The sequence below is a fragment of the Asterias rubens genome, chromosome 8, assembly GCF_902459465.1.
Source record: "Asterias rubens chromosome 8, eAstRub1.3, whole genome shotgun sequence".
NCBI lineage: Eukaryota > Metazoa > Echinodermata > Asteroidea > Forcipulatida > Asteriidae > Asterias > Asterias rubens.
The window spans coordinates 7,374,749-7,397,759 of record NC_047069.1 but is presented as its reverse complement, the minus strand read 5'-3'; the positions used below and the strand labels follow the sequence as shown (position 1 = coordinate 7,397,759).

Below are 23,011 nucleotides of genomic sequence, written 5' to 3'. Positions count from 1 at the left end.
CCTGTATCATTGGTTTCCAGAAAAAGTTCTAACATAACATCAAAGTAAAAATTTGCACCGAAATATGAGAAATTGAGGGGGCAAATTATACAATTTGAATATGTTTTGCTTTTCCCCTTGTCTTGGACCTCAAAACTATAAAAAAAAAAGTTAAAATTTGCTATAGGCGGCAATGTTTTTAATGCCGAACAAAAATTACACAATTTTGAGGATGTTTTGCTCAAGGGGCCTATTATAGACCCAGGCAGTAACTGGGGCTGTACTAATTTTTAACAATTAACTTTTACAATTTGCATCTTCGAAGACGCAAATGTCAAAAAACTTTTTTTAAAAATTAGTACAGAGCCCAAGTTAGTGGGTCTAGAGTGTATTATAGCACGCACACACAACTCCCACCAACTTGTTGCTGGTAATTGTTTTAGTGGGGTTAATTATAAACGTGTATTTGGTGATTCTTTTCACTATTCACCAATCTCTCGCCGCGGCTGTCAAAATCGACTCTAAAGTTTCAACGGAATTTACCTTCAAATGTAAGTAACATGTGAACTAAGAGTGCGTGTAGGGGACCCTTTTATGTTTTGCGACCTGAATATAATATTTATGAGACAAAGTAAGTTCTAAAGAAAGTAGTTTTTGTTGACCAAACAATCGGACATGTTGCATGCAGATGAAGTTCGTGTGGGGTGCTGTACTGTATGAATTATGTATGTGTGTACATGTAATGTACAATATAGGCTTACATGTCACTGCAGCCTGCTGGCTCTTGTTTTGTTGTGTGAGAAAGTATCACAATCCGGTACCATGGCAAGGCATTAAAGGCAGTGGACACTATTGGTAATTATGTCAAAGACTAGCCTTCACAGTTGCTGTATCTCAACATATGCATAAAATAACAAACCTGTGAAAATGTGAGCTCAATCAGTCATCGATAATATAATGAAAGAAAAAAAAACACCCTTGTTACACCATCCATGGTTACACCATGGTTACACGAAGTTGTGTGCGTTGAGATGGTTGATTTCGAGACCTCAAGTTCTATGGGGAGGTTTTGAAATCAAATTCCTGGAAAATTACTTGAACTTCTTTCTCAAAAACTATGGCACTTCAGAGGGTGCCGTTTCTCACAATGTTTAATACAATCAACCTCTCCCCATTACTCGTCACCAAGAAAGGTTTTACGCTAATAATTATTTTAAAATCACCTGGAAGTGGTATTTTGTCAAAATAAAGCTTTTGTCACTAAAATATGTGTTTTGATGAGTGGAATATTAATAAACAACTAACTAAGGTTTACATTAATTAGTTTCAATGTTATTTACAAATTGGAACAAAAGCCCGACCCGAGAGGGCGCTGTTCGTGACGTCAATCGAGGCGCGATGAATCGCATGCAGTGCCAACACAGCATAGTGACGCTTGGCGCAAGCTAAAAACATGCCCTCAAAGTTGAAAGTATACCTGATTTTTTTCACGTTAGGCAAATGCTCCTTTAGGTTCGTTACGTCTTTCAGGTACCTTCTTCGACTTCCCCACTAGCTGGTTAAATTATTGGGATGGCGTCATGTTTTAGAAAAGAACTTTTCTCTTCATGTCAAAATGTGTAATGTATTCCGGATTCTCGAAGCACGACGGCTCGAAGTGTTTGCCGCACAGCGCTGGAAAAGACGTCGGACCGGACAACTTGGCAAACTGACACCATCTTTAGTTGTTTTGCTGCATCCAGCAGCAATACACCTGGTTGACATTGCCGGAAAAAAGCAAGAAAAACTTTTTCAAACGTACAAACTCACGTCCAGGACTCGAATGTACTTGCACGTACGTGTGTTCGGATGTTCGATCGAGGCAAAGTCTTCCTCGATTGACATCACAAAAGGGGTAGGCGGAGTCACCCCCACACAACTTTATTTAATTGGTTAAACATATAAATCGTCAAAAACAATTACTCAAAAAATTATTTTATTGTTCAGGGAAATATACTCTGATGTTTGAAGGAAAAAAAAAAATCTATTTCCAGGTGCCTTTAAGTAATAACCAATAGTGTCCAAGAGATAGGCCTAGACAATGGAAGATTTTCGTATCTCGCCACCACCTTTTCACTAATTGTAAAAGGCAGTGGTAATTACTCAAAGCAATTGTTTGCATAAAACTGACTTGGCAAAACTAAGAACAAGCAATGGAGTCTCCATTTTTGAGAGCTGTTGATAAAGTATAATGTGAGCACTGAGAAGTGGCTCCCATCATGATCATGTCTGAAGTAACAAAGTTTTTGAGAAAGAAGTAATAATCAACCAATTTGATTTTGAGACCTCTTGATTTTGAGGTCCCAAAATCGAGCATCTGAAAGCACACAACACCACGTGACAAGGGTGTTTTTTCTTCCATATTATCTCGCCACTTCGGCAACTTCGACGACATCGACCAGTTAATTGACTTCAAATTTTCACAGTTTATTTGTTATTTGACTGGTCTTTGACAATTACCAAAGGTGTCCGGTGTCTTTAGTCAAAATGAATATTCTCATTTGAGTTAAAACTACACTAATTTATTTTAAAACAAACATGTAATAGGAGGATACTGAAATTTGTCTATTATTTTTTGTGAAGATTTATAAGCTATCAAAAAAACAAGGTGCCAAACATTAAAAAAAATAGTTATATTTTGGGCATGGCAATTTTTCTGAAGTTTTGTCTGCAAAATTGGGGAAAAAAGTAATGGTTAAAAAAATGTTAAAACTTCTTACCCTTTTAATTTTAACGCCAGGGCGAATAAATGCAAGACTAGAGTGCACGTAAAATTGCAACCAAATCATGTTTCGAAGTTAATATTAAATACTGTTAGCAGTTGTCTTGTTCCTCATGAATTCTAGACCAGGTGACCTTTGTTTACAATAAGTGTGACCTTGTGCATTCTTTTGATTTTTTTGGCAGGCAAGCCTGCACTGCGTACCACTGGTCAATGGAAAAGTTGACATTTTGTGTCATAATATCCACATCAAGCCAAGAGTTATGAAAGTAAAAGCTTGACAAGTTTTGAGATACATGTGTGCCCCCTTTCATCAAAGTTGATAAGAATTAAACAGTGCAATCTCCAGTCTGAAGTCCTTGAGGGCAAGTGTGAAGTCCTTGAGGGCAAGTCTGAATTTAGTGAGCGTTAGTCTGCACTCATTGATGGCAAGTCTGAAGTCATGTGGGGCAATTGTGAAGTCCTTTAGGGCAAGTCTGAAGTCATTGAGTGCAAGTCTGAAGTCACTAGGACAAGTCTGAATTCATTGAGCATTAGTCTGACGTCATTTAGGGCAGTCTAAAGTCATTGAGGGCAAGTCTGAAGTAATGTGGGGCAAGTCTGAATTCAGTGAGCATTAGTCTGAAGTCGTTTAGGGAAAGTCTGAAGTCATTGAGTGCAAGTCTGAACTCAGTGAGCACTAGTCTGAAGTCATTTAGGGCAGTCTAAAGTCATTGAGGGCAAGTCTGAAGTAATGTGGGGCAAGTCTGAATTCAGTGAGCATTAGTCTGAAGTCGTTTAGGGAAAGTCTGTAAAGTCATTGCAGACAAGTCTAAAGTAACTGAGGGCAAGTCTGAAGTCATTGAGGGGATGTTCCAACAGCAAACTCTTTTATAGCTAAATCTTAAGTCATCAAAGGGCAAGTCCCAAGACAATGATAATTCCCTAGTCAATGAATGCAAGTCTGAAATCATTAAGTTTAAGGGCAAGTCTGGGGTTCACTCTAGTAAATTTTTGCTTGACATTATTTTATTATCTGAAATAAAATTGCATCCCGTGGCTGCCGCTTCCCAGGTTGTATCGACTTGCAATTTTGATGTGATCCCCGTACACGGCAGTTAACGGTTATATCCATGGGCATGTCTTCTGACTAGCACCGTCAAACAACAATATTGACACTCTAGTAAATTTAAAATGTACCAAGACAGTTTCTCTTGTGGTTTTTAATAATTTATGAACATACCATGACGTAAGTGTTTTCTCATTTCTTGTTTACAGCCCTATGACAGATTCAAATTAAAAGCCAATGCTGTAAGATGGTTGTGTATGGCATGCATCAGCTACATGAGGTAAGTCAACGACATCCAATAAAAATGGGAGATGTTTCGTCGGTCCCTTTTTCACAGTTCTTGCCAGTAGTGCCCATGCTCAGACCTACGCAATACTGAGCATGTGCGTGCAGGCGCAGAGCCTCAACGAAATCCATAAAGTCCTGTTAAGGCTGCAACTCAAAAGTCTCCCATTGAATGTCAGAGGAGGGCCGCTGTCAGCACTTGCTGACAATACATGTATCAGTTACAACTCAAGCGCGGGCGAATTACGGGAAAAAAATATACAAGTTTTGCATTGTATAGAGTTTGATATTGGTTACAGGCATGTGAGACTTCATCTTTTCAGCTGATTTTCCTCTTTTTGGGGTTTTGATTTTCCTCTTTTTTTCCCTTCACTTTCTGTGTACAAAAGTATGAATGTTATCTGAAAATTCCTCTTGTTTTTGCCCGGTTTTCCTCTTTTCCTCCTTTTCATGGATAGTTACTCTAGGATGCTTCGGAAAATGCTTGGAAGTGTGGACCGACAATGTAGCGCAGTTGCATAGGAACCAAAGAGGGTTTTAAGTGCTTTGGGGTTTTTTCCAGTCAAAAGATTAGAAGCCAAAGGCCCATTCACACGAGCACTGCAAATGAGGGTCCCGTGCGATTTCATTACACCGATTATTAAGGACTGGCTTAAATCTACCTCAGTGTATTTCCCCGGATACTAGTTTGAGTGCTAGCCTCCGATGTGGCACTTTATAGATGCCGGGCTCTAGTCCAACAGCAACGTTTGATTGGCTGCACCTGTTTAAACATTCTGACCAATCATGAATAGTGCCTGGTCCTCCAGCTTTGTTGCAATTAAGTTGTTGTAACTGCTTGAGAACACCTTCTTTCCTGATTTCAAGATCTTCAATGATGGGATACTTGGAATTTCCTTTGGTTGGTAAGGTGAAAAGGTCCTCGTCAGTAAACACAGAAGAGTTTCACATAGGGCTTCTTCGCCTCATTCCATGATTGCTTGTCGTTCAGGGCGATATAAGAACTTGACCAAGATGTGCCGAGGCTTGTCAGTGGGTGTATTCGGGATGCGTCCAGATCGATGAGCTCTTTCTAACTGTGGTTGAAAATCTTATTTATTAGCTTTAATTTCCTTTATTTTGTCATAAGGATATAATGGGTGTCATGTTGAACCTCGGGAATGACTCTGAATCTTAAGTTGAATCTTAAGTTGAAGCTTCTTGAGTATCTCTCCATTTGTAGAGTTGACTCCTCTAGTTGAAGGATTTTACTTCTCATTGACTCTAGTTCAGAAATTGTTTCTTTGAGGTTAGTTGATAATGCTGTGTTCTCATTCTGCATAGTCATCAACAGCTTGGGAGGTGAAAACGACTGATTTCTCAAGCTCTGGGTGTTTGTCTTCAATTGTTGCCATTCTTGAAAGAAGAGATTGCTGATTGCTAATTACTGTGTCAAGTTTGTTATGAATACCAGATTTCTTAAAGCTCTTGTCGGAGTATCAAAAATAGACCATCTCTGGTTGGAGATCACATTTATCGTAAGAATTTCCTTTATTATGTATGTCGTAAGGGTAGAATGGGGTTTCGTGTTCAAGCTCGGGAATGCCTCCAAATCTTAAGTTGAAGTTTCTTGAGTTTCTCTCCAGATGTAGAGTTGACTCCTCTAGTTGAAGGATTTTACTTCTCATTGACTCCAGTTCAGAAGGTGTTTCCTTGGGTTTTTTTCATGTTCAAGCTCGGGAATGCCTCCAAATCTTAAGTTGAGGCTTCTTGAGTATCTCTCCTGATGTAGATTTGACTCCTCTAGTTGAAGGATTTTACTTCTCAATGACTCCAGTTCAGAATTTGTTTCGTTGAATTTGGTTAAAACAACAGATTTCTCAAGAGCCTACACAATAGGTATTTGTCTTCAATTGTTGCCATTCTTGAAAGAAGAGATTGCTGATTGCTAATTACTGTGTCAAGTTTATTTTGATTACCATATCTCGTTTTTTTAAGCTCTTGTTGCAGTATCGAAAACAGACTGTCAAAATTAGAATCGGACATGGCACTATCACAGTTGAGTTGGTCATCATGGTCAGTAGTCAAGACAAACTTTCTGTTGTCTTTTTTGGTGGCGTATTGAGGTTTAGTGATGATTACCTTGACTTCAGCACAACTGGAGAGTGGACTGTTTTGATGATTTAAGTGCACATTAAAGTAGATTGAGTGGTGGAATTGTGTTTTAAAGGCAGTTGACACTATTGGTAATTGTCAAAGACTCTGGAGCCTTCACAGCTGGTGTATCTCAACATATGCATAAAATAACAAACCTGTGAAAATTTGAGCTCATTCGGTCATCGAAATTGCAAGATAATAATGAAAGAAAAAACACCCCTGTCACACTAAGTTGTGAGCGTTTAGATGGTTGATTTCGAGACCTCAAGTTCTAAATCTGAGGTTTCAAAATCAAATTCGTGGAAAATTACTTCTTTCTCGAAAACTATGGCACTTCACAGGGAGCCGTTTCTCACTATGTTTTATACCATCAACCTCTCACCATTACTCGTCACGAAGAAAGGTTTTATACTATAATTATTTTGAGTAATTACCAATAGTGTCCACTGCCTTTAAACAATGTGTCAATCCATAATTGCAGCCTCTAAATAGTTTCCCATCCGCTCCATAATTTCACATTGGAGTCCAATATTGATACTTATTGAACGCTTTGCGGGGTCTTTTCCACAGTAATAGTTCCCCGTCCGTTTCTCAAGGCCTTGTTGAGGCAGACAAGATTTATGTATCCATGGAGCCATCCCTATCTTTGGAAGTTTTTTTATTACAGTGTGAGGTGTACAAGTTTTGGAATAAATTTGTGTTTATTGTCAATTATTTTTAAGAGACAGGACGAAATGGAGTAGTCCAGATAATAATATCGAAGTCTTATAGTGCACGTATCTACCAAACAAGGTACTCAAGGCGCTGGGTAACATACAAACTTTCAAAAAGTGCAGTGATGAATTCAGAGACCCAATTATGTAGCACCTTATCTAGGGGTTTACGAGGTGCTTTGACGCATCAGCCACAGCCAGGAACACTGGGGCGAACCCCTTCTCTTTTTGAGATAAGTGCACTGGGTTCCAACGGCTTTACGTCCCATTCAAAGGATGAAGCAATGGTTTAAGGCAGTGGACACTGTTGGTAATTACTCAAAATAATTATTATCATAAAACCTTACTTGATTACGAGAAATGGGGAGAGGTTGGTAGTGTAAAACATTGTGGGAAACGGCTCCCTCTGAAGTAATGTAGTTTTTGAGAAAGAAGTAATTTTTCATGAATTTGATTTTGAGACCTCAGATTTAGAATTTGAGGTCTTGAAATCGAGCATCTGAAAGCACACAATTTCGTGTGACAAGAGGGTTTTTTGCTTTCATTATTATCTCGCAACTTCGACGACCAATTGAGCTCAAATTTTCACAGGTTTGTTATTTTATGCATATGTTGAGATACATCAACTGTGAAGAGTAGTCTTTGACAATTACCAGTGTCCACTGTCTTTAAGTGTCTTGCTTAAGGACACAAGTGTCACGGCTGGGGATTCGAACCCACACTCTGCTGATCAGAACACCAGAGTTTGAATTCGGTGCACATTCATTACAATGTACTATTAATTTACAGTTTTCACCTTGTTAATTATTTTCTACGATAATGCATGCACAAAATGCATTCATTATGTACTATTAACTCACTTTATCTTGTTTCTCCAACCTAAAGGTCAGCTTCAGAGAACGCTCTGAAAGGCAGCCTCTTGGAAGTAGTCCAGACGATAATGGCAGAGGCAGAGAACGAAGCGAAACGGACCGGCAATGATGGGACGTTACCCCGCGGGATCATCAGCTCAGCCTACCCTGATATGACGTTTGATGCCTCCGAATATCAGCGCTTTTCAAAGAGAGGGGTAAGTGAATTCATTCCAATTTAATTTAAAATGACGTTTTGAAGATTTGGAAGTATGGCTCTGATAATCATAGTAAAAATAATACTGTATAATGATGTTGAAGACAGGGGTCAATTTTCATTGAGCTGCTAATTGTTAGCATGAAAACTGACTTGGTAATAAGCAATGGAAAGCTGTTGATAGTATAAAACATTGTGAAAAATAGCTCCCTCTGAAGTAACAAAGTTTAAAGAAAAAAGTAAATTTCCACAAATTTTCTTTTGAGACCTCAGATTTAGATTTTGAGGTCTCGAAATCAAGCATATGAAAGCACACAGCTACTAGTGACAAGGGTGTTTTTTTCTTTCATTATTATCTCGCAACATCGACGACCAATTGAGCTCAAATTTTCTCAGGTTTGTTATTTTATGTATGTTGCGATACACGAACTGAGAAGACAGGTCTTTGACAACTACCAAAAGTCCAGTGTCTTTTTAAAAGCACTTGTAAGCAAAATGTGCTAATCACAGCAAAATTATGCTTACCAGAATAACTTTGCAGCCAAACTGCCATGTCAAAACTGCTAATGCTTGCTTGGCAGAAACTGTTTTTGGCAATTATGTTCTGCTTTTAAAGCAGCTTTATGAAACTGAGCCTTGGGTCAAATTTCATGGAGCTGCTTAAAAGCAGAAAATTATTATTAAAAAAATGAGCATGATACCGGCGACATATTGTACAAGAGACATGGTAGTTTGGCTGGTAACTTTATTCTGATGCAAAATTCTTTTGCGCTTAGCCACTTTTTGTGCTGAAGCAGCTCTATGAAGCAGTTAAGAGCACCAAATTAAAAACTGTGGTGTTTCTGATCAGCTGAGTGTGGGTTCGAATCCCCAGCCATGGCACTTGTGTCCTTTAAAACCGAGACACTTAACCATTGCTTCGTCCTTCGGATGGGACGTAAAGCCGTTGGTCCCATGTGTTGTGTAACGCATGTAAAAGAACCAAGTGCCCTTTTTGAAAAGAGAAGGGGTTCGCCCCGTTGTTCCTGGCTGTGGCTTCTGTATGCGCCGTAGCACCTTGTCAACCCTTATTACACGTAGGTGCTAAATAATTGGCTTTCAAAAGTCATCACTGCAATTAACCTACATGTATCATTCTGAAAGTTTGTATTCTACTCAGCGCCTTGAGTACCTTGTTTGGTAGATACGTGCGCTATATTATAAGACTTTGATATTATTATTTATTAATTACTATTAAACTGAGAGTAGTCACTGTAGTGGTTGAAGCTTCTGGGACCATCTGAAAACACTGAACAAAAATCTTGATGAATAAGGGACAAATGTGAGGGTAGATCTGATTGCAGAAGGTGGTGCTTTTGGGAACAGCAAGGATCCTGAAACAGACCCTTGAGATCTAAGGCTAGGGGACCTAGCCTGGCTAGGGGACCTAGCCCGACTCGAGGAGTTACCGGCACAAAGGAAAATGTGATCATTCTCTTGCACGCTGTGATAACATAAAATATTGATAATAAAAATAATAATGATACATGTATTGTAAGTTCTTATGAAGCTAACATCACACCTTTGGGTGTCTCAAGGCTAGGTTTGAAATACTATTGCACCATGTGACGGTTGCAGAGGAGCAATCCAACAAGTCACACCAGAAAAAAACTTCTCTTAATGATAAATGACTGGGTTCTTTGCTTATGTGCAGGACCTGTAGCTTAATGTCCCATCTAAAGGCAAATGTTTTGCTAAGGACGTGCCAATAATGGAACTCGAACCCACACTCTGCTGATCAGGAATGTTGCTGATCAGGGTTCGAGTCCCAAAGCTTGAGTCTAGTCGACAAGCCACAGAACTGAATTCTTATATACGAATAAAGGCACTGGATATCTTTGGTATTTGTCAAAGACCAGTATTCTCACTTGGTGTTAAGTTAATCCCAACATATTTATGCATAAAATAACAAACCTGTGGAAATTTTGGCACAAATGGTCATCGAAGTTGAAGACAAATAATTAAAGAAAAAACACCCTTGTTGCACAATTTTATGTGCTAACAGATGCCTAATAATAAAAGGTTTCAGGTGAGTGAGAAATTCCCTCTTTCTCCAAAACTATGATACTTCAGAGGGAGCCGTTTCTCACAATGTTTTATACTATAAACAGCTCTCAATTGCTTGTTACCAACGAAGTGTTTATGCTAACAATTATTTTGAGTAATTATTGCCAATAGTGTCCAGTGCCTTTAAGATAACAGTTATTTACATAAATGACATATTGATGTGTTGACACTTGACAGGAAGGAATTCCCAAGAAAATCAAGGAACTTCTAATGCTACCAGAAGAGGAAAGGACCAAGGAACAAATAGAAAATGTAAGTAAACAAAAAACTAAAATCCAGTTTGCATGGTGAGGTATCAATAATATATTTGGTTTGCGTCAATGGAGACTGCCGATGACTAGAGCAAGATAGTCGAAATGTTAAGACCAATCCAAGAAGTGACTCAGCGGTAGTGCAGTTAATTACGATCCTATAAGCTAAAGTAGTAGTAGTCCTAGCCAATTTTCTATACCTTCCGCCCGGGTAATAGCTAAAAGGCAGTAAAGTTCTTTGCACAAGTGAGAAGTCTCCCAAACATCCGATAAATCTACTTCGCAGTAGAATAAAGAAAGACAGTTCTCTAAGAACAAACTCTACCTGGCAAGTAGATACACATATGGTGTAACCGCAAACCAAATATATACAGGACAAGATAATGTAGTTGTGATTACTGCCCTAAAAGTATTGTGTTGAATCTAAAGGAAAGGGAACATATTACATAATACAGAGTCAAAATTAAATAAAATTGCTAAAAAATACAATCTCCCTCTACACATCAAACAAGCTACCACTATCTCAAGTTTTAAGAACCTTCTCAAAACATTTCAGTTCAATTCACTGACACATAATTATTCCTTTGTTCCTTTGAGCGCTTAGAGACTTGCTTTTTTGGAGGTGTTAGGCGCTATAGAAATGCAGTTGTTATTATTAGCTGACAGGAACAGTACAACATGTAGCACCCCTAGCTGATACCTCACGGAGGCAACAAAGGCAACTGCCTCCATGCCCCCTTGAAATGATCCAGTAGAGATTTACAATTTCCTCATCCAAAGGGTGCCCTTTTTACTTAGTAGAAAATGCCTCAGAGGTGCCCTTGCCCATTTCGAAAATGAAGCCTATAGGCCTGTGCAGAAAATGAACATTGCTGGCCCTCCAGACAAATTTGTTGCCCAAATATCATTTTGTAATTTAGTAATTTAGAACTAATTTATTAATTTTGGTAAGTTAAAAGTCTGTGGTCTGTTTGCCATCTGGCTTCAATTTTTTTTAAACTGTTCACACTTACAGACCATTCACAATTTTCAACATTTTCACGAGCAAACAACAGACTTTTTTTTTTAATAATCCCTCCCTCCCCCTAAAAGTGTACAAAGAAAAATGTTGTTTTTTGTTCACACGATTGAATGTGAATTACATGCAAACCCCTGATTATGGTGAGCTCGCCATTACTTCCTGCTACAAGACTTATCTGACTTTTGGGGGGGACAAAATGGTACTACTGGAATTCATCCTCCAATCTCCCTTTGTTCTTTTCGTTGTACTGTATAGATTGAGAAAAGCTTTTACTTACAGTTCTATTGATGTAATCTTGTTTTATTACTCTCTCTAGTTTTTGTTTTAAGTCTGCAAGATAGATGGCCCTTTATAAGTTTTAATTATTCATATTATTATGATTTCTAATGACAGATTGTGAGAAGTATGCAACATGTTGAGGAATTTGCCAAATACCCTCCTGAGGTTCAGAAGAAAATGTGTGAATACGCCTGGTATGATGAGTAAGTAACCCTTTAGACAGAAGTTCAGATCTAGCAGAACCCTACTTTGAACTTTTAACCTCTGGACATAACTTCTCTTCAAACTGCATAATTTCACAACAAGTGTGAGAATCAGTTTGTGGATGAACGACAAAGATCGGGCAGTGTTCAAAGTTTGCTCCCGAGGTATCCTGCGCAAATTTTAAAATAATACCAGGTAAAAAGGTTTGATACATAAAAAATGTCACACCTCGTAAAGTTCAAAATGGCCATGCACAGTGCAATGATTGGTCGCCTATTATTAAAAATGTGACTGACGTTTTTATGGAGAACTTTCGGAATTGTTATCTCCAGCATTTACTTTGTTAAATGGTAGGTATAAGTTTGGTAATTACTCAAAACAAATATTAACTTAAAAACTGACTTGGTAACGAGCATTGGAGAGCTGTTGATAGTAAAAAGCATTGTGAGAAACGGCTCCCTCTGAAGTAGCATAAATTTTGAGTAAGAGGTAATTTCTCACTAAAATAATAAAAGACTTCTAGCTAGAAGTCTTTTATTCCTATCTGAAAGCACACAAATTCGTCCAACAAGGGTGTTGTTTCTCCCAATATTTTCTCGCACCTTCGATTTGACCAATTGAGCTCAAATTTTCACAGGCTTGTTATTTTATGCTTATGTTGGGATACACCTAATGAGAAGACTGGTCTTTGACAATTACCCAACGTGTACCTTTCCTTTAACAGCACGCAGAGTTCTCTGAGACTCATCGGGTTCGGAGTTTACAGTTTAATTCTGAGTGACCCTAAATTAATTTGTCTTTATTTTTTGACATTGTAGATATGGCCCTAATCGTGTCGTCATCAAGGAGGGCCAGGAGGCTGAAGGAGTGTACATCGTTCTCTCTGGAAGTTGTAAGTTTGGATTGACTCTCACAGGGTGTTATGGACGAGTGGAGAAAGAACAACAAATTCTAGCTCTGATGGTTTAGTCATCACAGTGTGGGTTCACTGTCATGACACTTGTGTCCTTGAGCAAGATACTTTACTATAATTGCTTCTCTCCACCCAGGGGTATAAATAGGTACTCCGTGGGTAGAGGTTGATACTGTGTATATGAAAAAGCCTTCAGAGCGCTACAGTGCACAGGTTGTGTACTCCCCAGGGAGCTGAGAAAGATTAAAGGAATGTAATTGGCCCAATGACCAGGGGGCTGATTTCACAAAGCAATACAATTCATAGCAAGACAAATAATTAGGAAAAAGTTACCATAGTGATTTGTGTTGTGACAACACACTTAACTTAGCAACTGTGCTTGATTGGCAGTTAAAGGCAGTGGACACTATTGGTAATTGTCAAAGAAAAGTCTTCTCACTCTCTGTATATCAACATTATGCATAAAATAACAAACCTGTGAAAATTTGAGCTTGATTGGTCATCGGAGTTGTGAGATAACTATGAAAGAAAAAACACCCTTGTCACACAAAGTGTGCTTTCAGATGCTTGATTTCTAAATTCTAAATTTGAGGTCTCGAAATCAAATTTGTGGAAAATTTTTTCTTTCTTGAAAAGTGCAGCACTTCAGAGGGAGCCGTTTCTCACAATGTTTTATACTATCAACCTCTCCCCATTACTCATTACCAAGGAAGGTTTTATGCCGATAATTATTTTGAGTAATAACCAATAGTGTCCACTGCCTTTAAGATCAATCTTAACTCTTTGGGAAATCGACACCAGGGCACTTATATAAAGGGAAGGGCATTTAGACAGTTTTTGTGAAATGCGCTATTTTAGAACTAATTATTATTGTTATTATTTATTTATTTCAGGCAAATTAACAAATATAGTATGCCCCCTCTGGTTTGGCCAGGAGAGGTCATTTTTGCAGGGCAATGTGGGGGAAAGGTTGATATGTTTCGAAATCATAATAAAATACATGCTTAGAATTGTATCAAAGCCCATCAAAGTATTTAGTCCTGCAAGGTATGTGGAGCTACGTTTTAACTTAAGTATGACCTCGGGCGGACGTCCTCCAGTGTATGTATGTGGTTTGCAGAAAGTTGCAAGGTCTACGCATAACAACATTTCTTACTCTTCTTTTTTCAACAGTAACGGAAACTCTTGCAGGACAATCATACTTGCTGAATAAGGGAGATAAATTTGGGGTAAGTTGTACAATCACAATTAAGATTTCCAATTAGTACTGCCACTTCTTGTACACTGTGTTCTTAAAAAAAGCTTACTAAGGGAATCAATGTGTGGTGAAGAGGTTTTCAACTAGTGGTTTAATCCCAACGAGGCCCAGTTCTTGATAATTTTATTGAGGCGAAGTCGAGGTAAATTATCAAGAACCAGGCCTCGGCGGGTGTAAACCACTAGTTGAAAACCAATTCAACACACTTTGATTCCCATTCATAAATACCTATTCGGTCAAAAAACATCAACACTTTTGGTCAAAAAGTAAAATTATAATTGTTCAATGATTTCTTCAACACAACACCCCTCAGTAAGGCCCTCGGCCTGATCGGGTAACAACTCCTTATAAGGGAATGCTGTGCGCGTATCGCGTGATGTTGCACAACTGTCCCGGCCGTTGCTCTCGACCAATAGAAATGAAGAAACTGTCTTATAAGCACAGGTGCAAGTCCGCGTGTCACGCCCATGCTTTAACACTTTTTACTGGTCATAAACAAAGGTTTATACACACCCACGTGACGCGCTCTCCACGAAACTGTCTAAGGTATTTATGAATTATTATTTTTGAAGCGTGGCATGGTGGAATGACCACGTATTTGGGTTTGCGGTAACACCATATGATAATCTACTTTTTATGAGTAAGAACTTTCCTCTAAACACAGGAATGTGATGAAGCCAAGTTAAAGGCACAGGACATCGACACTATTGGTAATTACTCAAAATAATTGTTAGCATAAAAACTTACTTCGTAACAAGCAATGGAGAGCTGTTGATGAGAAACAGCTCCCTCTGAAGTTTTTTTGAAAGAGGTAATTTTTCATTGAAATATTAAAAGACTTCATTCCTGAAGCCTTTCACTATGAATCGGAAAGCAAACAAAATTGTGAAAAAAAGGGTGTTTTTCTTTCATTGTTCTCTTGCAACCGTGATGACCAATTGAGTACAAATTTCACAGATTAAGTTATTCCACTGTACGAACAATCTTGCCAGCTTACAAAGTTGCCCACCCTCCCCCCTTCCCTCCACACACTCGCCCACCAATAAAGTTGCCAACTGCTGATCTGCATTCGCAAGAATAAAGATAAGCAAGAAAGTTACTCACTCAGAAATGAAAGTTGATAAATATTTGCAAACCAATAATCATTTAAAACGATATTTGGTCAACAAATTTGTTGATGACTTGGGAAATTTTGAAAGTCTCGCCTGCACCATTAATTTTTCTTCTTCCTTGAAGACCATGACATAGGTGGACACAAAACTTTACGGTTGCTTTCCATTCAGGTCATTCAGACACAGTACTAAAGTTGGTTTATCTCATGGTTCAACCCAACCGAGTTCAACTCTGTGTGTCTGAACAAGGTCCAATTTCATAGAACTGCTAAGCATACAAATTTGCTTAGCATGAAATTTCTTCCTTGATAAAACCAGGATTACCAACCAAATTTTAACAGGATTTTCAGGATGAGCAAACAACAGTTGAATACCAGTAACAAGGAATAGGCAACAAATTGAAATTTGGTTGGTAATCCTGTTTTTATCAAGGAAGAAATTTCATGCTTAGCAAATTTTTGTGCTTAGCAGCTCTATGAAATTGGGCCCAGTTCTAAAGTTTAGTCTGAATCGGGTTCAACCCGCAAAAGTAAGACCGCCGAGCCAGGGGGTTTATTTTTGGACCGCTTCCAGTTTATCTTTTAACGCTGTGTGTGGACAGAATAAAAAAGACCACATCAGGTTTAACTCACAACAGATGACCCATTGACCTCAGTGATAACTATGTAAACACGCGGTAACCAATGAACACAACAATAAACGGGATGTTGTCGCGTCTGCTTTGACCTCTTAAAACTGGTTGAACTTGGTGCTGTCTGAAGGCAAGAGGAGTAACTTTTTAGGACCACCTCGAAAGTTGAAACCGGTACGGGTATAACTTAGTACGCTGTCTGAACATCCATGTATCCATATTATCTTTGCATTAATCAAAGAAAAACTGCCTCGAGCTGGACTCAAACCTGTGACCTCAGGGTTAACACACTGGTGCTCTACCAACTGAACTATCTAGCCCTGATGTGGCCGTGGCTACAACACTGATTATCATTGTTATTATTATTGTGTTTTTTTGCAAACATAGGAGGTGGATTTAATACGAGGAAGTAAAAGAACGAGTACAGTGATGACCAAGAACAAGGTGGAGATGTTTTGCCTTCATTCGGAGGTAAGTCAGAATTCCTGTCCTAGTCTAACAAAGAGCCAGGGTAAACGGCACAAAAATAGTCCCTTAAAGGATTCAGGTACTTTTTCAAAATGTCCACAGATTTACATTAAACTTATAGGGTTTGAAGAAAATGAAAGTGGAAAGCCTCCCTTCAAATATTACTTACTAAAGGTGCTGTACTTTTTGAGAAATGAGTATAATAATGTCATGAAAATACATTTGTAAATGCTTATAATTTTCGTCTCATGAGACGGAAATTATTTTCATGACATTGTTTTACTCATTTCCCAAAAACTACAGCACCTCAGCACTTAATATTTTTAGGGAAGCTTTCCACTATCATTATCTTCAAACTGTGTAAGTTTAGTAAAAATCTGCGGACATTGTGTTTTTTGTCCTACAAAAGGTACATAGGTACCTTTACCCTTTAAAGGTATTGTACACTATCGGTTATTACTCAAAATAAAAGTTAGCATAAAAACTTACTTGTTGACGATCAATGGAGAGTTGTTGATAGTACAAAACATTGTGGGAAAAGGCTCCCTCTGAAGTAACGTAGTTTTTGAGAAAGAAGTAACTTCTCACTAAAATATTTGAATTTGGTTTTGAGACCTCAGAATTAGATTTTGAGGTCTCGAACTTAAGCATTTTAAAGCGCATAAGTTTTGCGAAAAGGGCGTTTTTTTCTTCTTTCATTATTCTCTCGGTTTGTTATTTTATACAAATGTTGAGATACATGTATACCAAGTGAGAAGACTGGTCTTTGACAATTACCAATAGTGTCCACTGTCTTTAAAGGGTTTGGGTACTTTTTGTTCGACACAAAACACAAAAGTCCTCAGATTTAAATTAACCTTACATGGTTTGAAGATAATCTGATTAATTGAGAATAATTTAATGAAAGTTGGCCGTATATGACAAGATCGGTTGACTATTAAAACTAATACAAGTTTAATTTTCATGAATTTTCTGTTTTGGAAACTTGTTCATCTCGTCGGCATTGAGTCAATCTTATTACTTTCACAGCGTTTTACATCCAGCTCCACACACCCTATATAGTTGTCTATGCAGGGGTCAAAGTTAGCAATAGTCCAGTAGCCCGAGGCTAGTGCTTTCAGCAGAAGGACTAGCGGTATGGCCGTGTCTTTATTCCCACTGGCTTGGGGAAGAATTATCTTTAAATAGTAAAAGAAATTGATTGCAGCTCGGTTGGACTAACACTGCCTCCATGGACTATAACCATGTCTACCTCCGTGGACTAAGGTTTGCTTAATAAAAAATAATGGTGGCCGACACTCACCTTGGTAGAAATACATGCAGTACAGACAATATTAATGCCTTCACCGCGCAATGCCGTATGGCAAGCAACGCAAGTGCAAGGCACTGATCAGTGAATGCAAGTTACATGTGGCAACTAGTGTGATTCCTATAATGTTCACGCAATCTGTACAACAACGTATTTGAGGCCTAAACCTGAGGCTAAGCTGTGAACTCGTAGCCATGTACACACACCGTGGTTCAGCTGGAACGGCTACCGAGAATGAGATGACGCGTTGCTCGGTAAGAAAATAAGTCATTGGTGGTATTCATTTTCGTTTAGTTTCATTGTTTTCAAAGGATTCAAAAAATAAGATAATATATACTCTGCGATTGAATATTGATGGGGTATAAATTTCCGCGCATTGCCACCATTTTCTCAACGATTTATTAATTTTATTTATTTTAACCTGAGGATGTGTTCAATAGATTGCCCAATCGATTGGGCATATATAAAAAGTGTGAAATAAGTGGTTTTCATAGGGGATTTGTTTTAAAAGAAATTATTTTTCTAAAAACTACAATAACATGATCGACTCAGTTGCATGGTTTGTTTTGTTTGTGGGGTTCTGTTTTTAAACATTTTTTGGGACTACCAAAAAATGGGAAGGACTAGTAAAAAAAAAAGGATAACCTTCCGTATGGCGCCACCACCTTTTCACTCATTTTTACAAAAAGGGATATCTCATTGAGGTAAATTAGATACTATAGTATTTCATATCGAATGAAAAAGTGGTGGCGCCATACGGAATCGTTTCTAAAAAAAGACATCACTAGTCCTGTGGGCTACCATAACGTTTAAATGTTAATTTTGACCCCTGCTACGATAACTATACAAGCAGAAAACCAGCTGCGATGAGTTGCTAGTCTGATGAAGCCACTAGTGTAGTGGTGAAACGTCCCGCAACAATTTGTTCTGAATTTTTCACCCAAATATTGGAATTGGTGAAATGAATGTCTTTACTGACAAGATGACTAAATATTCACGTAGGTGCTGATTATTAAAACTTTATTTAACTCTTTTATTTCAGGACTATGCTGAAGTATTTGACACCAAGCTGAATATCAAACCAGAGGCGTGTATAGAATACTTAGGGTAAGTAGGTCTAAAGGCCCGGTCACACAGGCCCCCGTAAACGAGAACGAAAACGATAACGATAAAAATGCACGCCCTCGATTGGCTGAATGAACGTGGGCGTATTCTGCGTGGAGCAATTCAACCAATCGCGAGCGTGCATTTTGATCGTTCTCGTTTTCGTTCTCGTTATCGGGGCCTGTGTGACGGGGCCTTTAGGGTGAGGCTGAAAACCAATCAGGGACTTCTGATGACCGGGCCCCAATTTCATGGCTTTGCTTACCGTAGGCAAATAATCAGCGCTTGCGGAAGCAGGGAATTCTGCTCATATTATGTCAAGTGTATTTCACAAGTTAACAGAGAACTTTGGCTTGTGTGCGTGTACTAGGCATTTTTTCGCTTACACAGCTAGCACAGAAATTCGGTGCTTGCCTTGTAAGCGGATAATGATGGTAAGCAGAGCGTCAAATTGGGCCCTGTTAGTCTACAAATATAGCTCGTCTTTCTCTTATGTGAACAAGTCTGGGTATATTTCTGGAAATGTTTTTATTGTTGTTTAAGAAAATAAATGACTTAACGAGAAATACAAGTTTGTTTATATGTTATGTTATCAGCATTGCTACTGATGCTACGATCTGATTCGTGAAAATTCTTCCTTGTCATTCATATGAAACACTGAAGCCTTTTTAATGTTTTTTTTTCCTGAATTCTCTTTAGCACAATACCAGTGTTCCAGATGTGGGGCGGTCTGGATAAACTCCTAGACTCACCAGTCAACTGGGGCATTCAGAACTACAGGTGAGTTTTCTCCTGAACAATCATTGTACCTTAAGCCATGTTCCCAGTACATGTACCGCAGCTTTTCGGTAAAATGACAAGGTTAAATCCAATCTGAACGCTTGGCAAACTGACCTCCCTGTCAACTTTCCGCGACCGTGATGTAACGCGACCGCGACCGCGACCGTGATTTAACTGAAAGAGGTTATGGAAGACTTCCTCATCCACTGTAACTTAAAGCCATTGGACCCTTTCGGTAAACAGTGTTGTCCACGGCCCACACTTCGTGTATCATAACTTCTATATCAAATAACAAACCTGTGAAAATTTAGGCTCAATCGGTCATCGGAGTCGGGAGAAAACAACGGAAAAACCCACTCTTGTTTCCGCGCGTTTCGCCATGTCATGACATGTGTTTAAAATAAATCCGTAATTCTCGTTAACGAGAATTTATATTGTTTTGCTGTTTTCTCAAAAAGTAAAGCATTTCATGGAATAATATTTCAAGAGAAGTCTTTCACCATTGCCTTCTGTAAACCCTGTAAGTAATTTGTAAATCTGTGAACTTTTATTTTTTTTTCTGAACCGAAAGGGTCCAATGGCTTTAACAGGGTTGCTAGAAAGTCCAATTGGAACAGCTACGCACTGTAAACATACCGCGACCATGCTGTATAACGCTATGCAAACATCCCGGGAATATAATTCCAGGTGGGAGCGCGCAGTAGAATTTCATTAAAGCCAGTCACAGTAAGTTTCTGCGTGGCCGAGGAAGAACAATTCCAGTGGGAACATAGCTTTAGAGCGGACGGAAAAAAAACCTGGCTAAGTGACGGCTAAATAATTTAAGCCTCTTTTCACTGGCTTGATAATTTTCCTACTTTAATCTAATTTATGACTATTTTTTGCACAAATCAGCAAATTTGTTATGAAACGGCCTTGAAAGTCTAAATGATCATCATGAATGTACAAGTTGGTCAATTCTTGTACTCAATACCATTTACATCAAGTATTAAACCAAATTGGAAACTGACTGGATACATTTGTATATAATTTTGAGTTGAACAAGGAAAAATTTACTGGATCTGAACTTGAACCTGCAACCTCTTAATTAACAGGGAGTTAGGGAATTCCGTCCGCTAGCGGATTCTGTCCCCAATGGGAAATTAACATGGGCTGGAGGAGGAGGATTCAAAAGAGGGCGCTATCATAGTTCGCCATTTTGGAGGACAGTATCTATAAGGTTTATCGCGATTCAGAGGCGCAATGCATTGTGGGGAGGAATATGGGGCGGTTTCTATGCAGTTTCTACGATTCGAGCACGCAACGCCTATACCTTTGTGTGGGTTCAACAGTGCCCTCTCTTGATATTTTGCTATTCGCGATAAACCTTATAGGGGGGGGGGCAGAATCTCCTGCCACACCGACGCTCTAACAATTGAGTCGTCTAGCACTTAGTTTGCAGGTCCCTCTTTAGGGTAGAAGCTAAACATGTCACTTGGGTTCATCATAGTTCAATTATAGTTACTTACGTGTGGATTAACTTGACATTTTCACCCTTCTTTTCAGACCTGGTCAGGTAATTGTTCCGGACAGTAACAGCAATGATTGGATTTATGTGGTCAAATCAGTAAGTAGAAGTTGAATCTGAAGATGTAATTGAAGACTAATAAAAAAAATTAAATATGAAAAATTATTTTGGATATCTAAAACTTTTGGCCTTTTCGAAACCAAGGCTTGGGCTGATCGAGCTCCTAACTCTGACCACAAACATACACATTCTGTCAAATATTTCTGGTCATAAGTACATGTATTATGCACATTTTTTCAAACTTTTACTAGTAGTCCAAGATGTTAACCTAGGATGTCTTGGCCGAGTGGTTTAGAGCATCGAATTCTAGTTCTGGTGGTTAAGTCATCAGAGTTTGGGTTAGTGTCCCAGTCGTGACACTTATGTCCCTGAGCAAGATACTTTACTATAATTGCTTCTCTTCACTCAGGAGGTATAAATGGGTACCTGCGAGGGTAGAGGTTGATATTGTGTTGCCCATGTTGTATACTCCCCTGGGAGCTGAGAAAGATTAAAAGAATGTTATTGGCCTAATGACCAGGGCACTAATGTTAAACGCTTATAAGAACTCTTTATTATTACTATTATTCGGAGGCACTCGTCGGAGAGGAGAGCGCGTGGGGGCCAGCGGCGCTCCATCTCCCACGAGCGTTACACTCGTCAGAGAGGTGGCTCGTGGGGGCCAGCGGCGCTCCGTCTCCCACGAGTGTTACACTCGTCGGAGAGGTGGCTCGTGGGGGCCAGCGGCGCTCCGTCTCCCACGAGCGTTACACTCGTCGGAGAGGTGGCTCGTGGGGGCCGGCGGCGCTCCGTCTCCCACGAGCGTTACACTCGTCGGAGAGGTGGCTCGTGGGGGCCAGCGGCGCTCCGTCTCCCACGAGCGTTACACTCGTCGGAGAGGTGGCTCGTGGGGGCCAGCGGCGCTCCGTCCCCCACGAGAGTTACGTGTGGCCCAATGACCAGGGCACTAATATTAAACGCTTATAAGAACTCTTTATTATTACTATTATTCTTAATCTATAAGAATGTTTTTTTTGCAGGGAACGTGTGACGTTCTAAAGCGACTGGTACCCGGCGTGTGCGCCCTTGATCCAACCAAGCGGTATAACAAGGAGTATAAGAAAGCTATGGGGGCCATAGAGATGAGTCGGGTACATGACAACAAGAGACCAGGAGCTAATCAGAAGGTTATACCACAGATAAGAACACCTCAAGGCTCTGCGGGATCATTATCGGCACCGGCAGGACGAGGTAGGTTTGGACAAAATCATTCTCTCCAGAAGACGTTCAGAGCATACTGATCAAAATGTCGAGTTGAAACCAACGATTCTTTTCAGAACCACCCCACTTCATTTAGAGATAGCCATTACATGGTGGTGCCGCAAACCTTTCCATATTGTATTTCCACCATGCAAAGTTTCAAATCCTACAAAATGATTTCTTTGACCTTCCACATGTCTGTGTGACTTAAAGGGATGCTGCAATGAATTCAAATAAAACAGTTAATTTTGCTGTCATTTATTTCTGATGTATGTATTGAACATCAATAAAATGTGTTTTGTTTATTCCCGACATATCTGACTTGCGTAATGAGCGAATAAGTCAATAAGCCCCCCCCCCTTTTGTGGATTGTTACCGCCCCTACCATCGACGTCACGTCGGGAATTCAAACACATCGTCGGCAAAAAGAGTCTGGTCCCTAACTACACGCGCCTAGGTACCAGGCCAAACAGTGCACACGTGTCTATATGCACACAGCCAGGGGGCCCGACGTCACGTTTATGCAATCGTTTAATCTCTTGAAAACCATTTTTAAAATACTTGCGCATTTAATAAAAAAAAATTAAAAATATTTCAGGTTTAAAAAGTCATGTTTAATCGTTTAAATGAATAAAAAAAACACTGCAGCCACCCTTTAAATGATTTTTTTATTTTTTTAATAGTTTATGGTTTTACCAGACAAAAATTGACTTGAGTGTGTGACTTCCCTTACAAAAAAAACCTTCAAGAATCTTTATAGAAATTTTATAGGAATTCCC

The 23,011-nt window shown here is 39.1% G+C and overlaps 1 protein-coding gene across 3 annotated transcripts in view; it reads left to right on the top strand.

Annotated features, from left to right (window-relative positions):
* The window catches only part of LOC117293177, a 44,477-nt gene that overhangs the window by 7,865 nt on the left and 13,601 nt on the right, over positions 1-23,011 (top strand). For all 3 annotated transcript variants that reach the window (XM_033775394.1, XM_033775393.1, XM_033775396.1), the window contains exons 3-13: positions 3,998-4,068; positions 7,808-7,991; positions 10,274-10,348; positions 11,762-11,850; positions 12,670-12,743; positions 13,938-13,993; positions 16,153-16,236; positions 18,585-18,649; positions 19,346-19,426; positions 20,972-21,032; positions 22,013-22,223. In XM_033775394.1, coding sequence (XP_033631285.1) covers positions 3,998-4,068; positions 7,808-7,991; positions 10,274-10,348; positions 11,762-11,850; positions 12,670-12,743; positions 13,938-13,993; positions 16,153-16,236; positions 18,585-18,649; positions 19,346-19,426; positions 20,972-21,032; positions 22,013-22,223 — 1,051 coding nt within the window. The remainder of the gene's footprint in view (positions 1-3,997; positions 4,069-7,807; positions 7,992-10,273; positions 10,349-11,761; positions 11,851-12,669; positions 12,744-13,937; positions 13,994-16,152; positions 16,237-18,584; positions 18,650-19,345; positions 19,427-20,971; positions 21,033-22,012; positions 22,224-23,011) is intronic.